We start from the raw sequence: 23,608 nt of genomic DNA on the forward strand, positions 1-23,608 counted from the left end.
CCATGAAGTGTTTCATTCGGGCCAACCCTTGAGTACATCTCCCATTTGGAATGCTAACCCTGGCTTTGTTTTGTAGGTGTTTATCTAATGTACATGAAAATACTTGACTGGGCAACTAGGAACAGAGTTTTTGGCTGGGCTCAAGCATGCTCTTGAGCAATAAAATGGGGGTGGGGGGTATGGACGTGTTCAACAAAACCTTTTCTGCTGTGTATCTTAAAAGTCAAGCAAAACACATTGGGCAGGACTCTAGGAGCCAGAAGAATAATCAAGGACATGACAATGGATATGCCTGTACATAATTCCAAGACTTACCCTCTGGAAGAGATTAGGGGCTGGATATCCCTATCTGAAGTGGTTGGGACACAATGTTTCAGATTTAGCACTTTTTCATATTTTAGAATATTTACATAGATGAGACCTCTCAGGGATGAGGCTCAAGTCTAAACACACATTTCACATGCACCTTATATCTACAACCGAAGGTATTTTTAGACATTTTACTGTCTGCATTTTGACTGTAATTCATTGTATAAGTAAAGTTGTAAAATTTCCTGTCACATCGATGGCTTGGTTTGGGGACACTTTTCCTGTGTGTCAATACTGGGGCTTAAACTAAGGGCCTTGTGCTCTTGCTTAACTTTCTTACCCAAGACTGGTACTCTACCACTTGATCCATACTTCTGGCTTCCTGCTTGCTAACTGGAGATGAGTCTGTCAAATTTGTCTGCCTGGGCTGGCTTTGAACCTAGATCTTCAGGTCTCATCCTCCTGAATAGCTAGAATTACAGGCATGATCATCCAGCTCCTGACTTATAAGCATATTCTTGATACAGTCTCATGAAATAGCTTAGCAATTATTTCCCTGTACTAATAAGATCACATTTAACAGGATATTTCATAAATAAGGCTCACAAGTGATGACATTTTTCCTTAAGGAGAACATTTTTTGATTAGGTTGTAAAAAGGGACACAGGAGGGGCTGGGAGTTTGGCCTAGTGGTAGAGTGCTTGCCTAGCATGCACAAAGACCTGGGTTCGATTCCTCGGTACCATATACATAGAAAAAAAGCCAGAAATGGTGCTGAGGCTCAAGTGGTAGAGCTCTAACCTTGAGAAAGCCCAAGGAGACAGTGCTCAGGCCCTGAGTTCAAGCCCATGACTAGCAAAAAAAAGGGGGGGGGGAACACAGGAAAAAAGCCTGGCCTGGGAAACTGACCAAAGAAAGCAATAAAAACACAGCCTACAAACAAACCATAATTAATAAGAGCAGCTAGCTGGGCACTAGTGGCTCACACCTGTCATTCTAGCTACTCAGGAGGCTGAGATCTGAGGATCAGAGTTGGAAGCCAGCACAGGTGGAAGTTCATGCAACTCTTATCTTCAAAAGCCAGAGGTAGAGCTGTGGTTCAAGTGATAGAGTGCCAGCCTTGAGTGAAAAGGTTAAGGGACACATCCCAGGACCTGAGTTCAAGCCCTAGAAGAGGGAGTGAGAGACAGAGAGAGAGGAAGAGAGAGAGAGAGGAAATGAAGGAGGGAGAGAGAGAAGGAGGGAGGGAGGAAGGGAGGGAGGGAGGGAAGGGAGGGAGGGAGGGAGGGAGGGAGGGAGGGAAGGAAGGAATTGCTATCAGAAAACATCTACCAGAATAAAGACCATAGTCAGCACAAACCATAGTTATAAAACTAAAACCAGAATTCATACACCAGAGATTTTGACTGGCAAATCAAGCTCCCATTTCTGAAACCAACTACTGGCTAAAGGCAAATTTTCCATCTTTACCATGGAGCCTTGTGCCAGCTATCCACAGTTAGCTTTACAATTGGTCTGAAAGAGCTTCTCAGCTTCAGGCACAAACAGAGTATAATGAGAAAAGTACTGAAGTAAAGTGGTGTGCTGACAAAGCTGCTACAAGACAAACGTCACTGATACTTACAGCGCCTTTACAATACAGTCGCAGTTGCCCTGATGGAGTCCGAACAATTACAGACATTCTTTTTCTGTCACTGTAAGAATGTTTAAAAAAAAAAAAGAGTCATCACTGGTCTGTTTTACAGAAGCCATGTCCTCCAACTGAATAAATCCAAGCTTTCATTTTCATACAAACTTTTCATTTGGATTGCTACCTACCAATGATAATCTTAGAAATGGCCAAACTTCATTTTTCCAGATTTTTTCCTAGCAAAGTAGAACTTCAGTTATATACCTCTTCTTTCTGCCTGTGTGCTAGTCCTGGGGCTTCAACTCAGTGCCTGGGCAATCTCCTTTAGTTTATTTGCTCAATACTGGTGTGCTAACTTGAGCCATTCCTCTATTTCTGGCTTTTTGCTAGTTCACTGGAGATAAAAGTCTCAGAGATTTCTGCCTGGGTTGACTTTGAACCTCAATCCTCAGGTCTCAAACCCCTGAGTATCAAGGACTACAAGCATGAGTCACTATACCTGGTTTAATTGTATAGCTCTCTTTCCATTTATATCTAGCTGCCCTGCTACAAAAATTCACTACACAACTATTTGCAGGAGAGATAAAAAAATAGAAATTTTGGGCTTGGGCTAAATGCATCTAATTTCTAGAATTCTACAAGTACTCCTAATTTTACAGCTCAAAAACATCAAGTATGGGGACCATTTCATGAGAAAGAGTGTCAATGTTTGTGAAGTTATGCACCTTTTATCTGTTGAATATAATGTAACCCTTCTATTACTCACAATAAAAAATAAATCTTAAAAAATTAAGTAATATACCCAGTAAATAACAAAGTAGAAGATTTCATATACTTCAAAAGAGCCCCAATGTTACTTGCTTTTAATTGGAATAGAAACAGTAACTAATTCAAACTATCCCTAAACCATCACTAGAAGAGAGCAGAGGTCTCTCCTCTTTCTCACTATAGCACTGCCCTTAAAAATCTCTTGTGTGAGTGTGAGTGAGTGTGCGTGTGTGTGTGCGCACACGCGCGTATGCACGCACCTGAGCGTCTTTTGCTTAAGGCTAGCTCTGTACTACTTGAGCCACAGTTCTACTTCCAACTTCTCTGGTCCTTAACTGAAGACAGGAGTTTCACAGACTTTCCTGCCCAGGCAGGGTTCAAACTATGATTCTCAAATCTCATCCTTCTACTTAGCTAAGATTATAGGTGTCACCACCAGTGCCCAGGAGTAATATCTTTAAAAAAATGTATGAGAAGCTAGGTGCCAGTGGCTCCTGTCTATAATCATAGCTATTGGGGAGTCTGACTGAGACTTGAAGGATCATCATTCAAAACTAGTTTGGTTAGAAACAACCTAGAGACACTATTTTCAAAATAAACAGCAAAATATCAGACTAGTGGCATGGCTCAAGTTGTAGAGTGAGAGCTATGAGCAAGAAAGTCAAATGAGAGTGCAAGGCCCTGAGTTCAAACCCAGATATTAGCACCCCCAAAAAGAACATCCTCATGTATCCATCTCGAGTCACCCACTTATGTCTAAACTACCTTTCCTCTTCCTCTTTGTCTGACCATTAACTACTCATTTCTGTTAGTGCAGGCATAAAGCAGCACAATTTCCCAACAAGAAAAATCTGAGGGACACAAAAAAATCTGTAAACCTGTCTAGTATGTCTGCGACCTCTACAGACAGGAACAATACCATCTATTCCCATATGAACTCTTTCTGTTATTAATCATCAACTCCTGCCTCTCTTGTTGAATATCCACGCCAAATGACTGGCTTCTGAAACAGCTACATTCAAACTTGCACTCATAAAACAAACCACTAGGGCTGGAAAGCATTTGCTACGAGGAGATTTAAAAAATTAATCCCAATCAAACAGGCCAGGCAATCATTTTTTGAATCATTTAAGAAAGGGAAGGGGGAAAGCAAGATGAGGGGCAGGGGCTGGGGGAGGGAAATGGGGACGAAGACATGAGAAAGGGCATCAATGTTTGTGAATGTTTGTGAATTATATTCACCTTCTATCCAGTGAATATAATGTAAACTTTCTATTAATTACAATAAAAATATATGAAAAAAATCACCTAATTTTAATAATAGGAAAAGCTGTTTTTGAGATAGTAACAGAACCTTGTGCTAATATTGATAGTCCAACATTCCAAAGAAAGAAAGGATGAAACATTAAAGATATGATATCTTGAGCTACTCATGATACTGAAATTTGAAGACACAGGATTAAAGAACTGGCAGACAAATCCAAGAAACTCATTTCTCCAATTTACCAGCCAAAAGAAAAAAAAAAACAGAAATGGAGCTTTGGCTCAAGTGGTAGCATGCCACTGGGGAGAGAAAAAGCTCAGTGCGAACGGGAGATCCAGAGGTTTAAGCCCCAGTACTGGCACAAAAAAGAGAAAAAAAAATGTGGGTCTAATAAATAAAGAACTGGAAATATCCAAGAAAAACAAAAGAATCTAACAAATACCCATAGGTCTTGAAGAAAGAGACTTCACTGGGGAGGAAAATTTCCATTTAGATACAGGAGAGTAGCCCTGTACACAGGACCAGGTCTCTGGTGAAAATGAATCAGTCCAATTCAGTGCTCAGATGAAGGCAGAACCTCATGGGATCTGGGCAACACCAATAAAAAAAAATGTTGTCATCACTCACTCTAAACCAGGCACACACATCTGCAGCTGCTGATGCTAGACCACCATACTTTGATGGTTTAATGGGGCAAAAGAAAGAGAGAGAGAGACAGAGAGACAGAGAGAACGAACATGGGGGTGACATCCTCCAAAGAGAAATATACTCATTACCTGACATATAACTGTAACCCCTCTGTACATAACCTTTATAATAACAATAAAATGGTTTTTTTGGTTTTTTTGGAGATTACATGCTTATTTATTTTCATTAGAAAAACATTATTCATATAAAATTTGGTCCATTTCCTTTTTCTTTACCTGTACTATTCAAGTTTGAATACTTCAATTTTATTCACCACATATCTAACATGCATATTTCATATCATTAAGTGAATAACATCTTTTCCTTTATTTTGCTATTTGAATAGCTATGTAATTAGTGTCCTTCTGTATATTTGTAATTAGCCATTTGAGTATACAGAAGTATAATTTATAGGATCAATAACTTCATCATCTTCTTTATCTAATCTTTCCTATGATGTGGCATTTCCATAATAACCAGATATTTTGGTTATACTTCTTAATATCCATTTGTAAAAAGTAATATGTTAATGATATGATGGAAATTCTTGAATAAAGCACACTGAGACCACTTATAGTGAAGCTGTCGTGAGTGGCCCTTGGACAGCTATAGCTTCAATTTAACACGAGCCCTTATGGGTAAGGCAGCAACCTGGTAGGCAGCTTGAGCCGGAAAATTACTCTGGAAAAATTGTTTATAGATTTCATTGACAGTACCAAAGTCATTTATGTCAGCCAGCAAGAGAGTTGCTTTCACCACACTGGTGAAGTCACAGCCTGCAGTTTTCAGAATTTCACCCATGTTTTTAAGAGCTTGTTTCATTTCTTCCACCACCCCTCCTGGCACAAGCTTTCCACTTGAAGGATCCATGCCAACATGTCCTGAAATGTACACAGTCCAGTAAACTAACACTGTGGGGACCAACGGTGCCCATCACTTTTCGGATCAGAGACAACATGACCACCTTTTCTGGTGGCCACTCCAGGAGAAGAATGAATTTTAGCTACCTGCTCACCACCAGAGATGAGCCCAGGCCTCCTCCCTATCATAGGCGCCGCGGAGGGAATAAAATGTTTTTTTAAAGAAGACATGGAAAGACAATATTACTCTCAGGAAAAACAAATAGAGAAAAAGTATTTGCTTCACTCTCTTTAATGAGATACACAAATTCCAGGGGGAAGTTGGTTTACAGGATATGTTTACCATATTTAACATATGTAAACATGCAGACAGAGTTGCTAAATAAGTTATTAAGTAGCTGGACACTAGTGGCTCACATCTGGAATCCCAGCTATTCAGAAGGCTGAGATCTGAGGATTATGATTTGAAACCACCTCGATCAGAAAAGTCCAGAACACTCTTATTTCCCATTAACACTGGAAATGGAGCTGTGTTTCAATTGGTAGACTATATATGAATATTTCTAGACTATATCATATATATTATTTATGTTATATAAATACTTGCTAATATAAATGATATATTACATATAAACATAACACACACACACACACACACACACACACACACATATATAATTTCACTTCAAGTACATGAAAAAGAAACATACCTGGAAAATTCCAGGACATTAAGGATTTCAAATGTCTGCTCCTCTCCCATCTATGAAAGAAAAAGTTGTTACCTATTGTGAAAAATATTCAAATCTCCAAGCAATTGTATCCCAATCATAAGCACACATGTGCACACATGCAAAACCTAAAGCCATAGGCAAATGACTTTGCAATGATTAGTTTTCTTGTAAGTCTAGAGCTCCCCCTTCTGGTAGAAACTTCTCATTTCCCCCTCCTCCCTCCCCGCCCCCCGCACCTCCCCCTTATATGGTTGTCCTACTGGTTGTCTGGTGTAGTCATTTACAAATGATAAAGATACAAGACACCAGCTATACAGGGCTATCTGAAACCTTGGGATCCAGAGTTAAGGTTTTTCTTGTCCCTACTTCCTGGATGCCATGCTCCTCCATGACCTCCCCATTATAAAAGACTAAAATTATGAGCAAAACATATCCCATCTCCCCTGTTCCTGTCAGCCATTTTGTTAGAGAAATAAGAAAAGTAATGCACACATGAGTACTAAAGAATTGGGATTGCAGCCAGCGCTGTGGCTCACACCTGTAATCCTAGCTACCTAGAGGCTGAGATCTGAGGATCATGGCTCAAAGCTAACTCAGGCACTAAAAAACATGAGACTCTTATCTGCAATTAACCACTAGAAAACAGGAAGTGGTGCTGTGGCTCAAGAGTAGGGTAGTAGTCTTCAGCTGAAGAACTCAGGGACAACGCCCAGGCCCAGGGGTAGGATAGGAGCCTTGAGCTGAAGAGCTCAGGGACAGTGCCCAGGCCGAGAGTTCAAGTCCCATGACCAACAAAAAAAAAAAAAGAAGAAAAGAATTGGGATTGTTGCTAGGAACGGTAGTTCATGCTTGTAATCCTAGCTATTCAAGAGGTTAAGATCTGAGAACTGCGGTTCAAAGCCAGCCTGGGCATTAAGAAGTCCATGAGACGTGAGACTCTTATCTCTAATTAATCACCAGAAAACAGGAAGTGGCACTGCAGCTCAAGGGGTTGGGCCGTAGCCTTGAGCTGAAGAGCTCAGGGCCAATGCCCTGGCGCAGAGTTCAAGTCCTACCACCAAAAAAAATAGAATAAAATAAAATAAAAAATATTTGGAATTACTGATTTGGCTGCCTGACAGTGCGATTCAGTATGGTTTCTGAAGAGATTATGGTCACCAAAAAGAAGTTAAGTACTCTATAACAAAAGGACAAGAGGAATAGTGTCTTGCTGTTGTTTATATTTAAAAGTAGTTCCTATGAGGAAAAAAAAAAAAAGAGCACCTCGAGGACAAACAAGAACTCAGGAAAGTTTTTCCCAGGATTCATTTCATCACACTTAGTCACCTAGGTATTCAGAGGCCACTGTAGCTGTGATTCAAATGGATCCAGTTAATGTTAGCTGAAGTTGGCATTATTTATGTGATACTGTTTCCTGAGGCATGGAAAATGTGACAGATTTGGGGGAGGAATTAAAGAACTATAAGAGAGAGGGTGAACTTATTCATAGTATATTGGAAATGCTAGATGCGGGTAGCTCAAACTTATAATCCCAGCTATTCAGAAGGCTGACATATGAGAATTGTAGTTGAAGGCCAGCATGGGCAAAAAAAAAAAAAAGATTGTGAAACTTATCTCCAAATAAAGAGCAAAAAGGTGGAAGTGGAGGTGTGGCTCAAGAAGTAAAGTACCAGACTTGAGAGACAAGAAAATATACAAAGCCTTGAGTATAAGCCCCAGTACCAGCACAATAACAAAAATATACCGTGCACATTTATGAAATGATCACAGTAAACTCCCCTGTACTATTAATGTACACTAATAAAAACATGTAAGACTAAAAAAATAGAACTGAACCTGTGGGAAGTGACTTTGAAGATAAAATAACAATAAATGCAAGAGTTACAGGGTCCTGGAGGTTTTCACTGAGACTGTAACTTGGTCCAAGTCCCTGAAGGAGGCCCCTGAATAAAGAATTGATCAGAATGTAGGAAGCACTATATCATAGACTAGGGATCCAGAGAGAACAAAAGGCCAAAAAAGGGAATAAATGCAAATACAGACACTCTGTCTTTTTCTCTCTCTTTTTCCAGCCAACATGATATGATCTGCTCTACCACACATTTCCCACCATGATGGACTGAAAGCAGGAGGAAAACAATTCTTTTCTCTGGAAGGAAAGGAAGGGAAGGGAAGGGAAGGGAAGGGAAGGGAAGGGAAGGGAAGGGAAGGGGAGGGAGGGAGGGAGGGAGGGAGGGAGGGAGGGAGGGAGGAAGGAAGGAAGGAAGGAAGGAAGGAAGGAAGGAAGGAAGGAAGGAAGGAAAAAGAGTTTATCAGTGAGGTCACAAATTACCAAATCCATGACTAAATAATTATCATCTCCTTCCCACAACTCCTTCCTCATTGTATCCTAAAATACAACCAAAGTTTTATATAATGTGGATTTCATCTACTCTTATTCACCTCTCTGAATGTACAAGTTTCCCCTTCTCCTCTGCCTGTCTCAGCTCTGTCAGAATCCTGTTAGACAGCATCCATTGCTTACTGACAGTAGCCACCCAGTCTCTGAACCAGAGTTACCACAACCATCTCCATCTGCAGCTAATGTGCTCAGCAGTACAATGATTAGCAAAGACATTTCATGTAAATACTGGCAGCCAGAATTGGTGAATGGTGAGTGTCCCAAAATTAATGGTTGAATGAGATTTTTAAAATCATTATTTATGAGACTAACTCATCAAGCAGTCATGCATGACTTCAAGAATATGGCCTTAAACCCTTAATAAAATGAGACATGCCAACCTGGCATTTAACATGGATATAATCATGCCATAGGCTCTTGGCTCCTCGTGTGTATTGGGCATTCTGAGTGAGGTAGAAGCAGCTCTCTTCTATTCTTCCATCCATGCTTAGTCTCCCTCAACTACCATTTTTGCAAAGTATGAAACAATACTAATACAACTAATAATTCTACAGTTGAAAGTTAAAATTCTCCTGAAACTGCTGAGCACCAGTGGCTCAAATCTATAAACCTAGTTACTCAGGAAGCTGGAACCTGAAGATTGAGGTTCAACACCAATCCCGGGCAGGAAATGCTGAATCTTATCTCCAATTAACTGAATCTGTGGCTCAAGTAGTAGTTCCAACCTTGAGTAGAAAGGGTCAAGGACAGATCCTGAGTTCAAGCTTCAGTACTCACACCAAAATAAATAAATAAATAAATAAACCTCTCTTGAAACCTGAAAGAAGAGTTCATTGTTTTAAAAAAAAGTTCCTAAGAAGGAAATTCTATATTCAACCACTGTTTGATTCCATATTCCACTTTTAATGATTGCACATTTCCCGAAGCTAAATTCCCTCTGTTGATTAAAATAAAGTTTAAAATAAACAGTCTGTTTTCCGTACTTCAAAGAAACAGGAAGATCCAAAGAAATAGTGCTTTATATAAGATATATTTTATAGGCTTTGATATTTCAGAGGTTAAAAATTAATAATGACTACTGCCAACTCAGGAACAGTATCAGTTCATTTGAAAAATGAGCTTCAAGTTCATTAAAGAGGCATGGGAACTCAGGATGAATTAAGTTACTACCCAAATGCCCTCATCAACCCAGAATGTAGTAAAACACTATCCTTCCAACTGTCATCATTAGTACCAGTGCCTCACCAGTTCTAGCCATCATTTTCTTTTCTTTTCTTTTTCCTTTTTTTTGCCAGTCCTGGGCCTTGAACTAAGGGTCTGAGCACTGTCCTTAAGCTTTCTCAAGGCTAGAGCTCTACCACTTGAGCAACAGCACCATTTCTGGCTTTTTCTATGTATATGGTACTGAGGAATCAAATCCACATCTTCATACATGCTAGGTAAGCATTCTACCACTAGGCCACTTCTGACCCCTAACCACCATTTTCTCAATCTCCTGCTGGCCATCTCATGGGCCCCTGTAAGATCTTATTCTTAATACATGTTGAGCATTTCTAATCCAAAACACTCCAAAATCTTAAACATTTTTTAGCACCAACATGATTCCAGAGAAGGTAATTCCACACCTGACCTCAGGTAATTGGTAACAGTCAAAACACAAGAGACCAGGCATTGGTGGCTTACACCTATAATCCCAGCTTCTCAGGAAGCTGAGATCTAAGGATCACGGTTCCAAACCAGCCTAGGCAGAAAAGTCTGTGAGACAGTTATCTCCAGTTAACTAGGGAAAACCTGGCAGTGGAGATGGTAGAGTCCCATTGTTAAATGAAAAAGCTAAAAGACAATGCCCAACCCTAAGGTCAAGACCAGGACTGGAAAAAAAATGCACTGAAATTATCATATACACTTACTTTACCTTCAGGCTATGTACAAAAAGTGTTTATGAAGTATACACAAATTTCATGCCTAGTCATGGATCTCATTTCCAAGTTATCTTATTGTATATATGCAAATATTCGCAAACCTGAAATATAATATGAGATCCAAAACACTTCTGGTCCCAAACATTTTGGCTATAAGTTACTGAACCTGTGAACTTTTCTTCCTATCACTAAATGTCTCCCTCTAACTCATAGGGAGAGAGATATAAGGGGCAGGGGAGGAAGGAAAGGAAAAAGAAGCAGAAAATACTGAGCCAGGTATCAGTGGCTCATGTACAAACCCTATTCATGAGGCTGAAACTTAGATTGCAATTCAAAGCCATCCTGACAGGAAAGTCCATGAGACTACTATCTCCAATAAACTACCCAATAAAAAGCTTTAAGTGGAAGTGTGGCTCATTGGTAGAGCATCAGCTTTGTACCAAAAAAAAATCTAAGGGATAGTGCCCAGAGTCTGAGTTCAAGCCCAGGATGGGCACAAAAAAAGAAAGGAAGGGAGGAAGGAAGGGAGGGAAGAAGGAAGGAAGGAAGGAAGGAAGGAAGGAAGGAAGGAAGGAAGGAAGGAAAAGAGGAGGAGGGAGAGAAAGAAAGAAAGAAAGAAAGAAAGAAAGAAAGAAAGAAAGAAAGAAAGAAAGGAAGGAAGGAAGGAAGGAAGAAAGGAAGGAAGAAAGGAAGGAAGAAAGAAAGAGAGGAGAAAGAGAGGAGAAAGAGAGGAGAATGGGGAAGAAAAGAGGGAGAGAAAGAGAGACAGAGAGAGGGAGGGTAGAAGAAAGAAGAAGAAAGGAAGGGAGGAAGGAAGGAAGGAAAAAACTAGAAGAAAGGGAGTAAAGAATGAAAGAAAGATAGCCTCTTCAACAAGTGGTGCTAGCAGAACCGGTTAAGCACTGCAGAAAACTAAAGTTGGATCCTTCTCTGTCACCCTGCACTAGAATTATCTCCAAATGGATCAAAGACCTCGAGGTAAAAGCCGACACACTGAAAACTTTACAAGAAGGAATAGGAGATACACTAGGTCTTCTCGGCACAAGTCAAAACCCAGAAACCCAGAAACACAACAAATCAGAGAAAGTCTGCATAAGTGGGACTGCATTAAACTGCAGAGCTTCTGTATGGCAAAGGACATAGCTAGTAAATGAATTAGGAAACCTACAGAGTGGGAGAAGATCTTCACTAACCACACAACACGCAAAGGTCTCATATCTAAAATATATCAACAGCTCAAAAAATTTAATCACTCTAAAACTAATCTCCAAAGAAACAACCATCCCATTAAAAGATGGGCCAAAGACTTAAAGAGAGTCTTCTCTGAAGAAGAAATAAGAATGGCCTATAGACACATGAAAAAATGTTCAACATCCCTGGTCATAAAAGAAATGCAAATCAAAACAACACTAAGATTCCACCTCATTCCAGTTAGAATGACCAGGATCAAGAAATCTAATAACAATAGATGCTGGCAGAGATGTGGCCAGGATGGATCACTACTACACTGTTGGTGGGAGCGCAAACTTGTTCAGCCACTATGGAAAGCAGTATGGCAGTTCCCTAAAAGACTAAACATAGAGCTCCCCTATGACCCAGCAATTCCACTACTTGGCATTTACCCACTTGCCCAGAAACAAGGACATACTAAATCCACTAGCACAACAATGTTCACTGCAGCACTATTTACCATAGCAAAGATAATGCAACCAACCCAGATGCCCTTCAGTTGATGAGTGGATCAACAAGATGTGGTATTTATACACAATGGAATTCTATGCTACTGTCAGAAAGAATGACATCACCCCATTTGTAAGGAAATGGAAAAACTTAGAAAAAATCATATTAAGTGAAGTAAGCCAGACTCAAAGGAACATAGGCTCAATGGTTTCCCTCATTTGTCATAATCAGTAGAAACCTTGGGCTCTCCTATCAGGGATTTACAATAGAATAAAACCTAGATATATAAGGCCATATATTATATAAGGCCATATATTATGATGCTAAATGAAAGGAACTCCAGGATACAGAAGCAAAAGCCATATAATGAGTGATTGTTGTCCTTAATGTACTGTTATCTCTCATCTCTTTTGCTGTCCCTTGGTTATCTCATATGGTTACAGTATTTTATCTTGTTATCTGATATAATGTACATATGCTTATTTGGTTATTTAAAATAGGATAGGGAAAGGGGGAAAACAAGATGAGGGGTGGGGGAGATGGGGACCAAGACATGAGAAAGTGTATCAATGTTTGTGAAGTAATGCACCTTCTATCTAGTGAATATAATGTAACCCTTCTATTAATTACAATAAAAAATACATGGAAAAAAAGAAAAGGAGTAAATCACTGAAATACACACTAGCAGTAGTAAGCTAATACAATCACACAGCACCCTGGATGTCTCCACAGCTTTAAATGTCACTTACATTGAGAAACAAGTAGAAATTTAGCCATCCCATTTACAATACACATGCAATTTTAAATGTGCAGTCTTCCAGAAAGTGGAATGTACACAAGTGTGTTTCTTACCGCTTCTATGATAACTGAATATGGTGTTCTGGCTGTGAAAACAAAGCCCAGCTTCTTAGCTCCTTTCACCAAAGCTGCTTCGTCTGTCAATAGAAAGTTGGTCAAATGTAGACAAATTCCATTATAGAGTTCTGTTGTGTTATTTTTCATATTAAAATCCACGATGTAAACAGGCCTCAGTGGCTCACACCTGTAATCCTAGCTACTGGGAAAGCTGTGATCTGAGTGAAGATCAGCTGAAGCAGCAAAGGCTAAGAAATTTTTATCTCCAATTAACCACCAATAAATCAATAAATCAATCAATCAATAGTCAGGAACGAAGCTGTGGCAGTGATAAGAGTACCAGCCTTGATGAAAAATGCGAAGGCTAAGGAGTGCAGGCCCTGAATTCAAGCCCCATTGAGGGCATATACACATACCACAGGAAAAACCGACCATGGCTAAGGAAGCTTGACATTATCCACACAGTAAAAAAGGCAAAAGAGGTAAGTATACAACTCGTCCTAACACCAGACTTGAAATGAGGACTTCTGCTAGATAGGAGGACTCAACCCCAAACCTAATTCACTAGAAGAAAAGTGATGTACACTCCTGCTAGTATTTTTGGGGGGGAGGGGGAGTATTATTTTTGCATTATCTTTAAGTAGTTATACAAAGGGGATTTTATTTAACATGACAGTTTATGAGAACAATGCATTTTGATAAGGTCACCCCTCCCATCTTTCTTTCCCCATCCCTCTCAAACACCTGCTATTCTTGGTTAGGATCAAGTTCTCTCCTAACAACCTAAGTAAAAATTCCCACAAACTAAACATCTCTGAGTAAGGCCATGCTTTGACTCCATATTGTATGCTCAGAGTCCCAGGAGGTGGCAAAGAGTAACAGGTTCCCTGGAAGTTGGAAAATCTATGACATGTGGCAGAGGAGAAAAGAATCTGGCCCTGATCTCTCCCAAAAGCTCTGTCTAGCCCAATAACTTATAGGAAATTCAAGGTGATCTGAGTCTTCCCTCACTGGCAAAGAGTCATGAACTGGGCACTGGTTCCTCACACTCTAATCCTAGCTACTGGGGAGGCTAAGATTTGAGGATTTCAGTTCAAAGCCAGGAAAGTTTGTGAGTGTCTTATCTCCAACGAATTACCAAATAAAAGCCAGGAAGTAGAGCTGTGGCTCAAGTGATAGAGTGCTAGCTAGCCTTGAGCACAAAAGCTCAGGAACAGCACCCACGTCCTGAGTTTATGCCAGGACTGGCACCAAAAATAATTTTTTAAAAAAAGGAAAAAGGATGAATAAATAAATAAATACCCATGGGCTGGGAGTGTTGCCTAGTGGTAGAGTACTTGCCTAGCATGCATAAAACCCTGGGTTTGATTCCTCAGTACCACATATACAGAAAAGGCTGGAAGTAATGCTGTGTGTGACTCAAGTGGTAGAGTGCTAACCTTGAGAAAGCTCAAGAACAGTGCCCATACTAAATCCACTAGCACAACAATGTTCATTGCATCATTATTCACCATAGCAAAGATATGGAACCAACCTAGATGTCCCTCAGTTGATGAGTGGATCAACAAGATGTGGTATTTGTACACAATGGAATTCTATGCTGCTGTCAGAAAGAATGGCATTGCCCCATTTGTAAGGAAATGGAAAGACTTAGAAAAAAAATCATATTAAGTGAAGTAAGCCATACTCAAAGGAACTTAGGCTCAATGGTTTCCCTCATTTGTCATAATCAGTAGAAACCTTGGGCTCCACTAGCAGAGATTTGCAATAGAGCAAAACCTTGATACATAAGGCCATATAGTATGAAGCTAATTGAAAGGACCTCCAGGATATTGAAACAAAAGCCATATAATGAATGATTGTTGTCTTTAATGTACTGTTATCTCTCATCCCTTTTGCTGTCCCTTGGTTATCTCATATTGTTACAGTATCTCACTTTGTTATCTAATATATTAGATATATTTGTATTTGGTTATTTGAAATTGGACAGGGAAGGGGGGAAAACAAGATGAGGGGTGGAGGTGGGGGGGAGAGTAATGGGGACCAAGACATGTGAAAGGGTATCAATGTATGTGAATTAATGCACCTTCTATCTGGCAAATATCATGTAACCCTTTTATTAATTACAATAAAAAATATTAAAAAAAAAGAACAGTCTGGCAAATAAATAGCCATGAGAATCAGGAGAGCTCATTACAAGCTACCTTGGGTTTGAACTTGTGTAACCATGACATGGAGAGGAAAATAGCTAGGATTTGGTTGAGGGGGGAAGGGAGGAGACAAGTGACTGTACCTCATTTCCCACATGTAACTGCAAACACCCAAGTCTCTGGGGAAAATGATATCAGGTCACAGACACTGGAAGCCTCACCTGGGGAAGAGGCCTGGTAGATGATATCATCTCCATCCTTCTCAGGGACCACAGTGTGGCACACAGCCAGCAAGGTGAGGAACTCCTGAATACAAGGGGCTGTGGGCTGTAAACAGAAGACTGAGTTAGTGTGACAGTTACAATGTTGCTTATCACACATCAGAGCTGGACCCAAGTTGTCCCCTCCTTAAAATCCAGGAATGGGCCCAGTGCTGGTGACTCACATAATTCTAACTACTCAGGAGGCTGAGATCTGAAGGATCTCAGGAAAATCCATATGACTCTTACCTCTAAAATTAACCACCAAAGCTAGAAGCAGAGCTTTGGCTAATCTTGAGTAAATAAAGCTCAGGGACAGGGCCCAGGCCCTGAATTCAGGAGCAGCACAGGAAAAAAAAGACCAAGATGGGGGAGGGAAATAGGAATAAAAACACAAGAAGGGGTAACAATGTCTGTTAAGTAATGCAACTTCTATCTGGTGAATACAATGTAACCCTTCTATTAATTAATATATTAAATATATTAGTTATATTATTAATACATTAAATACATTTGTTATATTATTAATATATTTACTACATTAATGTTTATTAATTATATTATTGATATATTAATATTTAATTATTGGTATATTTAATGTATTTTTTAAAAGGCCAAGAATAGTCCCCAACTCCCTGTCACACTTGGTCCTGATCCTTAGCTCTACGTCAGGTCCCAATAACCTGACACTAGCTCCCCACCTAGCCCACCTGCCACTGTGGTCTTCAAACAAGGTATATCTTTCTCCCCCATCCCTTCACCACAGCCCTCCATCTGCATACAACAGGTTCTTTAGTTCACTTAGCCCTTGGGCTTCAGTCACTTTCCCTGAGAAGCCCATTATTCTGTGGCTCAGCATGGTGAATCAGGAGAAAGCCAAACACAATCTTCTGTCTTCCTGCAACTTCCATGGCTCCTAGTCTTACTTCCATCTCACACTCCCCAGGCACCAGCAAGATCCCGGGGGCTAAGAAGGTTATCTTCCCTCCTCCCAGATGTACCTCAGGCCTCTCAAAGAGAAGACATTCCAAAATATATCTTTTTTATCATGCTGTGCTGGCTTATATTCTACAACGTGTCTCATCTTTGCCTGTATAATAAACACTTGCAACACAGGGCATCCATCACTCTTTATACAAAAAATAATAAGCAAAAATATCCTAGATATGTATTTAATCAATTTCTCCTGCATGTATAACCGGGTGTGTGCATGTATGTGTGTGTATGGTGATTGTGTGTGTGTGTGTGTGTGCCAGTAATGGGGCTTGAACTCAAGGCCTGGATGCTATCCCTTAGCTTTTTTCACTGAAGGCTGGCACTATTGGAACTACAGATGCACCTCAGTTTTTTGCCAGTCAATTGGAAATAAGAATCTTATAGATTTTCCTGCTGACTTTAAACTGCAATCCTCAGATCTCAGCCTCCTGACTAACAAGGATTATAGGCATGAGCAATGAGCACCTATTCTTCTTTCAAAGAAAAAAAATCATAAAATTTTAAGCAGAATCTAAGAATACATCATGCCATCCCAAGTACTAAAAGCTTTTAAGTTTTACAAAGGACCACAGCTACACATCTGCCTCTCTGTGTAGACTTACACATACATACACACACACACACACACACACACACACACACATATACACACACACACACATACACACACACACACACACACACACACACACACACACACACACACACACATGTACCTATCCTTGGACCTGAATTCAGGGCCTGTGAACTGTTCTTAAACTTCTTCTTTTCCCTCAAGGCTGGCACTCTACCACTTGAGCCACAGCTCACTTCCAGCTTCTTTTTGGTGGTTAGCTGGAGAAAAGAGTCTCATAGACTTTCCTACTTGGGCTGGCTTTGAACTGCAATCATCAGATCTCAACCTCATGAGTAGCTGGAACTATAAGCATGAGCCACTGATGTAATATTCCAGTCATTTTGGGGTCCCTGAACCCCCCCCAACAATAGAATCACCAGCACTCAGTGAACGGTGTCAGTTTAATAGCAGCGTAGAGGCTACTCTCCACCTTTGGGGCTGATAGAGAGCAGTCCCAACCTTCTGTGGGGCTGAACTTTTACAGGAGAGCATCACACACTGGTGGTCTTGTTCACCAGGAAAACACCACATACAGGTGGTCAAGCAGTTTAAGTATTTTTACAGAAACAAAAATAGAATTAGACAGGTAGGGTCAGGAGTTTGGCCTAGTGGTACAGTGCTTGCCTAGCATGCACAAAAACCGGGGTTCGATTCCCCAGTACCACATATATAGAAAAAAGTCAGGAGTGCTGCTGTGGCTCAAGTGGTAGAGCTCTAGCCTTGAGAAAGCACAAGGACAGTGCTCAGCTCCTGAGCTCAAGCCCAGGACTGGCAAAAAAAAAAAAAAAGAAAAAAAAAGAATTTGATAGCTAATCCTGACAAATTACTACAATTGGTTCCTGGTTATACATCTTAATTTTATTTGCTCCAAAAATTTGAGTGAGTCATTGTTTGTGATCCACTATGTTCAATAAAGCTTGAGACTGTAGAAATTTTGGTTTAGGCACCTATACAGCGTATCAGTAGGAGAAATCTCATAAACATTAGGAGCTTACTCTCATAATTGAGTTCTGACAGACTGTAATTAACTAATTAGGCTGTGGCTGTAAGTCATTAAGCTATAACCAGCTAGTTGGCTGACAAATCTGTAACCAGTGAAGTTGTTTCCTTGTCTCACATCTGTTTCCTGTAAATGCTCTCTTCTTCTATCTTTCTTCCTTTTCCCTCCCTTTCTCCTTCCCTTCTCTCACCCTATCTCTCTCCTTCCTTCCGTTCTATTTTCTTTCCTTCTCCTTTCTCTCTCCCTCTTTCCCTACTTCCCTCTCTCTTTTTCTTTTCTCTTCCTTCTTTCCTCCCTACCTTCCCCTCCCCTTCTTTTTGTTTTAATTCAAGGACTATGCATGTATATGTGTGTGTGTGTGTGTGTGTGTGTGTGTGTGTGTGTGTATCTACACTTTAGAAGTTCTGAGTTTTTCATTATTCACATTTTATTGTATATGTTCATTCACACCATGTTCATTACTACATGTAATTCTTATCATTTTCACCATTTTTAAGTGTACAATTCAGTGGCATATAGTCAAAATGCTTAACCCATCACTACAATCTATACTCAAAACTTTTAAATCATACCTAACAGAAACTGTACCCACTAAATCATAACTTCCATCTTCTGAGCTCCTAAAATCCTAGTAGTCTCTCCTGTTTTATGAACTTACCTCTTCTACATATTTCACATCCATGAAATCATACAGTATTTGCCAATTAATCACTAGCTTTTAAATAGGTACAACATGTTATATGCCTAGAAATGAGTGTTTTCTATTTGTAACCTTAAAACTAGCAAAAAAATCTTCTACATTTCTAAAATTATTTTGTATAACAAATTGCAGCCATGAAGAATTTTAGAAATGTATAGATTTTTTAAAAAAAAAGAATTTTCCTAGCCTCTAGCCTAGCTACTTGGACGGTAAAGATAAAGGAATTGAGCAGGGCAAGGTGGCTCTTGCCTATAATCCTAGCTACTCAGGAGGATCTGAGGATCAAAGGCAGCCTGGGAACAAAAGGACCTGAGACTCTTAACTCCAATTAAATTCTAGAAAATGGAAAGTGGAGCTTGGCTCAAGGGTAGGATGGTAGCCTTGAGCTGAAAGAGCTCAGAGACAATGCCCAGGCCCAGGGGGAGGGCAGTAGCCTAGAGCTGAAGAGCTCAGAGACAGCACCCAGTTCAAGCCCTATGACCCATAAAAACAAAAAAAAAAAAAGAAGATAAGGGAATTGCAGCTGGAAGCCAGCCTGGTTGGCTGTGGGGGGAGGGGGAATTTCAATGGAGAGCCTACACTTCAACCAATGTTTGAGAGCAGTGGTGGCATCTGCATCTGTCATCCCAGCAGGAAGAAGAAGCACAAATAGGAAGGACTATAGTCCAGACATAAGACATACTGTTGCACATTAGTGGTTCATGATTGTAAATATAGCTACTCAGGAGGATAATTCCTGGCCAGAAAAGTCTGTGAGACTCTAATCTCCAGCAAACCATCAAAAAGCCAGAAATGGAAGTGTTGTTCTGGCACATACAAAAAAAGTGAGACCCTATCTCAAAAATTACCAACGCACAAAAAGGAGTAGGGGAATGGTGCAAATAGTATAGCACCTACTTAGTAAGTAGGGACCCTGAGTTCAATCTCAAGTACTGAAAAAAAAAATTCCTTGAAGATTCAAACTCACATATCTGGGCCATAATGACCCTGAAGAACATTGTACTGTCTCTCTGAGTCACTGGTGAACAATGCAATCAATAGGTTGCAATAATTGTCCTTTGAAAACTTCTATAGGTGATTCTCTGACTAAAAGTGAAATCTTATCCTGGCATTCAGCCCAAAGACCACTTACAACAGAACCCAGAAAGGCACAAGTGATAACCCAGAAAGAAAAGGGGAAATCCTGCAGTATATGGAACTCTTCCCTTGAGAAGAGAGTAAGGGTTTTCTCAGGTCAAATGTTTTCATTTTCCTCTATGATCCAAGACAATCAAGATGAAAAATGGGACATCCATAGCTGAACATCCTCAAATGATTCTTCTCTCTCCCAACCATATTTTGGCAAAAAAAAATTCTTTTAATGAGCAAGTGGTCTAATAGGCCCTCTGTTTAAACTGCTGAAAACATCCATTGTGTAAGTTAAATCCAACACCAAGTGTTCCAAAAGAAAAATACTGAGCTATATTCTTCCTTATTTATAGTAAAGGGAAATGTTAAATGTGAAAGGGCTTCATTAATGCAGTAGCATGGATGAAGGTCTCAGAAGGCTTCAGGGATCCAAAAAACATAAAAAATATTACACCTAGGCAAGTAAGATTTGGCTAAAAAATAGAAAATAAATTCCCAAATCAATGACCTTGTTGTGCTTTTTCTGAACTGTGAGTATACAGATTATTTTAATCCCCCAACAAGTCCCAGTGGTTCAATACTCATAAAAATGTCTCCATGTCAAGAAGACAAGAGCTGCCCCTGTCTGGCCTTTCCACAAATTGGAGAAAATTTGGCTCTTGAGGATATAGTTTGGATCTAGAATGTAGTCCAAAGGCCCATGTGCTAAAAGAATGGTCCTCAAGCTAATCCTATCGGAAGGTGGTAAAAACTTTGAGTTACAGTGTAATGGGAGGAAGTTAGGCCATTGCGGGTGTTAACTTGGAAGGGAAAATCTGGACCCTAGCCATGTCCACTTCCTATTGCTCATTGTTAGCCATGAAGAACAGCAGGTCTCCTTTGCCGTGACTCTAGGATGATTTGCCACCATAGGCCCCAAAGTATCAAAGCCAATGAGTCATGGAATAAAATCTCCAAAATTGTGAACTAAAATAAACATTTGATCTTATTAAGGTGATTTATCTCAGATATTGGTTATAGTAACAGAAAGCTGGTAACAGAGAAGATGAGGAGGAAAAGAAAGAGGTGGGTATGGAAATGGAAGAGAAAGTCAGAAAGAAATAATGGTTCAAGCCAGACAAGAAGGTACACTCAACTACTGCTGAGAACAACACTGGAAGATCATGTAACTTGTAGTCAGATCTATTAAATGTCCACTCCCCCACTCCAGCCTCACAGGGGGTCATCACAGGCTCTCTTTCCCTCATAAGGACTTATTCCTAGCCTATGATGGCTTTGCCACTTCACCTCTGTTTGGTGCAAATACCATTCAGTGTGGCTGGGGGCTATACTGCCCACATTTCAGCAGTCTCAGCAACCATGACACTCCTAAAACAAAAAGGAACTCTTCTTTTAACACCTAAAAAATGACTTCCACGCCTAATGGCTATAAGTCTAACTCTTTAAGAGACTGAGACCTGTGGGGTCATGGTCAAAGACAACCTGGGTAGAAAAATCTGCAAGAGTCCATCTCTAATTAACCAGCAAAATGCCAGACTGCAGGCAGGGCTCAAGTGGTAGAGTACAAACAGTGAGCAAGAAAGATGAGGAAAAGCCCAAGGCCCTGAGTTCAAGCACCAGTACTCATACATGTGTATACACACACACACACACACACACACACACACACACACACACACACACACACACACAAATGACTGGGCATTAGTAATTGCCTGTAGTTCTAACTACTAAGGAAGCTGAGGAAGAAAGATCATTGAGTCCAGGATTTCAGGGCCAGTCCGGGCAATATATTGAAACCTTATCTCTTAAATAAATAGTAGATGGATAGGTAGCTATAAAGTCCAAAGGAGGATATCCATAAAAATTTATGGCTAGGTAACAGAATTAGGCCCTAAGTCTCGATTTTTGCCTATATCTGCTATGCAACTTGGCCAATTTGAGTTTTCTAGTGAATATACCAAACGCTACTTACTATATTTTTTTAAACTTGTTTCTTAAGGTTCCATAGTCAGCAGTGCACTGAAGGCTCAGACCTGTAAACCTAGCTACTCAGGAGGCTGAGATGTAAAGATCATAGTTTGAAGCCAGCCCGGGCACACAAAAGTATGAAAGACTCTATCTCCAAATTAATAAGCAAAAAGCTGGGTTGAAAGTGTGTCTCAGGGGGTATAGTGCGCTGAGCAAGGCAAGGTGAGTAAGCTTAAAGCCCTGAATTCAAGTCCCAGTACTAGGGGCTAAGGCGAAAGGCAAAAGTTATGCAATTACTTTTCAAGACATGGTCTCCTAGGCTCCTAACTAAAGAAACAGTACTGTGATTCAGTTTACAAAGCAGCAGAAATCTGAACTCTTAAAGAACTATGTGATAAGACTTGATCTTAGAGTGTTCTGTACTTTTACCACATATTTAAATCCAGTTTTACATTCATTAATGTCTAGTGTTCACCATAAAGCATTTGCTTAAGATCATGTTCCTCAAGTACTGACATCATGAAACTGAGCCTACATTTCTTCTCAGGCTCGCATGCTGCAACATGCAACAGACTATATAGGCATTGTATAAATAGCAGGGAGCACAGACTATTGTATCAATGTCCTGGAAGTGAGAAAGTGGACTCACATGTTGATCTTCAATGTTCTTCAACAGCCTGGGATCATCAAAGTCACAGGAATCACTAGGGGGTGGAGGCATTCGACTGTAAGAGAAAAGAAAACCTAATCATCCCATAATTCAAAAGTTCCCATAAACCATAGGTTACATAGGATGCATGGCTTTCCTCGTTTGTGGTGACTAGAATGTGCCTCTAAATCAACAGGTAAATACACTGGAGAGTAAAAGAAAAAGATACACTTGGACATGATAAATTTTATAGGACTACAGACATTTATGTGACTGTTACTCCTTTGCACATCACCTTTACAGTGACATTTTTTTTTAAGTTTCTGTAATCTGGGAGTTTGGCCTAGTAGTAGAGTGCTTGCCTAGCATGTACTAAGATCCAGGTTCAATTCCTCAGTACCACATACATAGAAAAAAGTAGAAGTGGTACTATGGCTTAAGTGGTAGAGTGGTAGCCTTGAGAAAGCCCAAGGAAAGTACTCAGGCCCTGAGTTGAAGCCCTATGACTGGCAAAAAAAAAAAAAAAAGTTCCCATAAAGGTAAGAATCTATGTTCAAGAAGAAACATGTTGCCAGGCACTGGTGGCTCACACCTGTATTCTTACCTGCACAGGAGGCTGAGATCTGAGGATAGAGGTTTAAAGGCAGCCCAGGCAGGGAAGAAACCTCAAATGCATACTAACATACTACTAAATAAAAGAGTAAAATCCTACATGCTACAGTATTCTAACTGCAACGTTCTTGTAAAGGCAAACTATGGAGAGAATTTTTTTTAAAGATCAGCAGTTTTCAGGAAGTGGGGAGTTGACTAAATAGAGCCAAAAAGGACTGTATAATACTATAATGATAAACAGGTATAATATTCTTGTCCACACTCACAAAATGTGCAGCACCTGTTAAATCTTTCTATGGTGGGATACAGTGACTCATGCTTAGGACGCAGAGATCATAAGACTGAAAAGGCTAAAAAGTTAGAGAGAGCCCCATTTTCATTGAAAAGGTTGGGCATGGTGGTACATGCCTTTTAGTCCA

General features: G+C 40.1%; 1 protein-coding gene and 1 pseudogene across 3 annotated transcripts in view; both read right to left on the minus strand.

Annotated features, from left to right (window-relative positions):
- Window positions 1–23,608, minus strand: part of Atp8a2 (ATPase phospholipid transporting 8A2) — a 445,427-nt gene that overhangs the window by 312,524 nt on the left and 109,295 nt on the right. For all 3 annotated transcript variants that reach the window (XM_090342380.1, XM_090342381.1, XM_090342382.1), the window contains exons 16-20: window positions 22,578–22,653; window positions 15,479–15,584; window positions 13,105–13,187; window positions 6,229–6,278; window positions 1,934–2,003 (exon numbers count right to left, since the gene is read on the minus strand). In XM_090342380.1, coding sequence (XP_090198506.1) covers window positions 1,934–2,003; window positions 6,229–6,278; window positions 13,105–13,187; window positions 15,479–15,584; window positions 22,578–22,653 — 385 coding nt within the window. The remainder of the gene's footprint in view (window positions 1–1,933; window positions 2,004–6,228; window positions 6,279–13,104; window positions 13,188–15,478; window positions 15,585–22,577; window positions 22,654–23,608) is intronic.
- On the minus strand, window positions 5,230–5,616 carry LOC150057239 (2-iminobutanoate/2-iminopropanoate deaminase pseudogene; annotated as a pseudogene).

This window comes from Megascapheus bottae, chromosome 11, assembly GCF_031878675.1.
Source record: "Megascapheus bottae isolate mThoBot1 chromosome 11, mThoBot2.hap1, whole genome shotgun sequence".
Taxonomy (NCBI): Eukaryota; Metazoa; Chordata; class Mammalia; order Rodentia; family Geomyidae; genus Megascapheus; species Megascapheus bottae.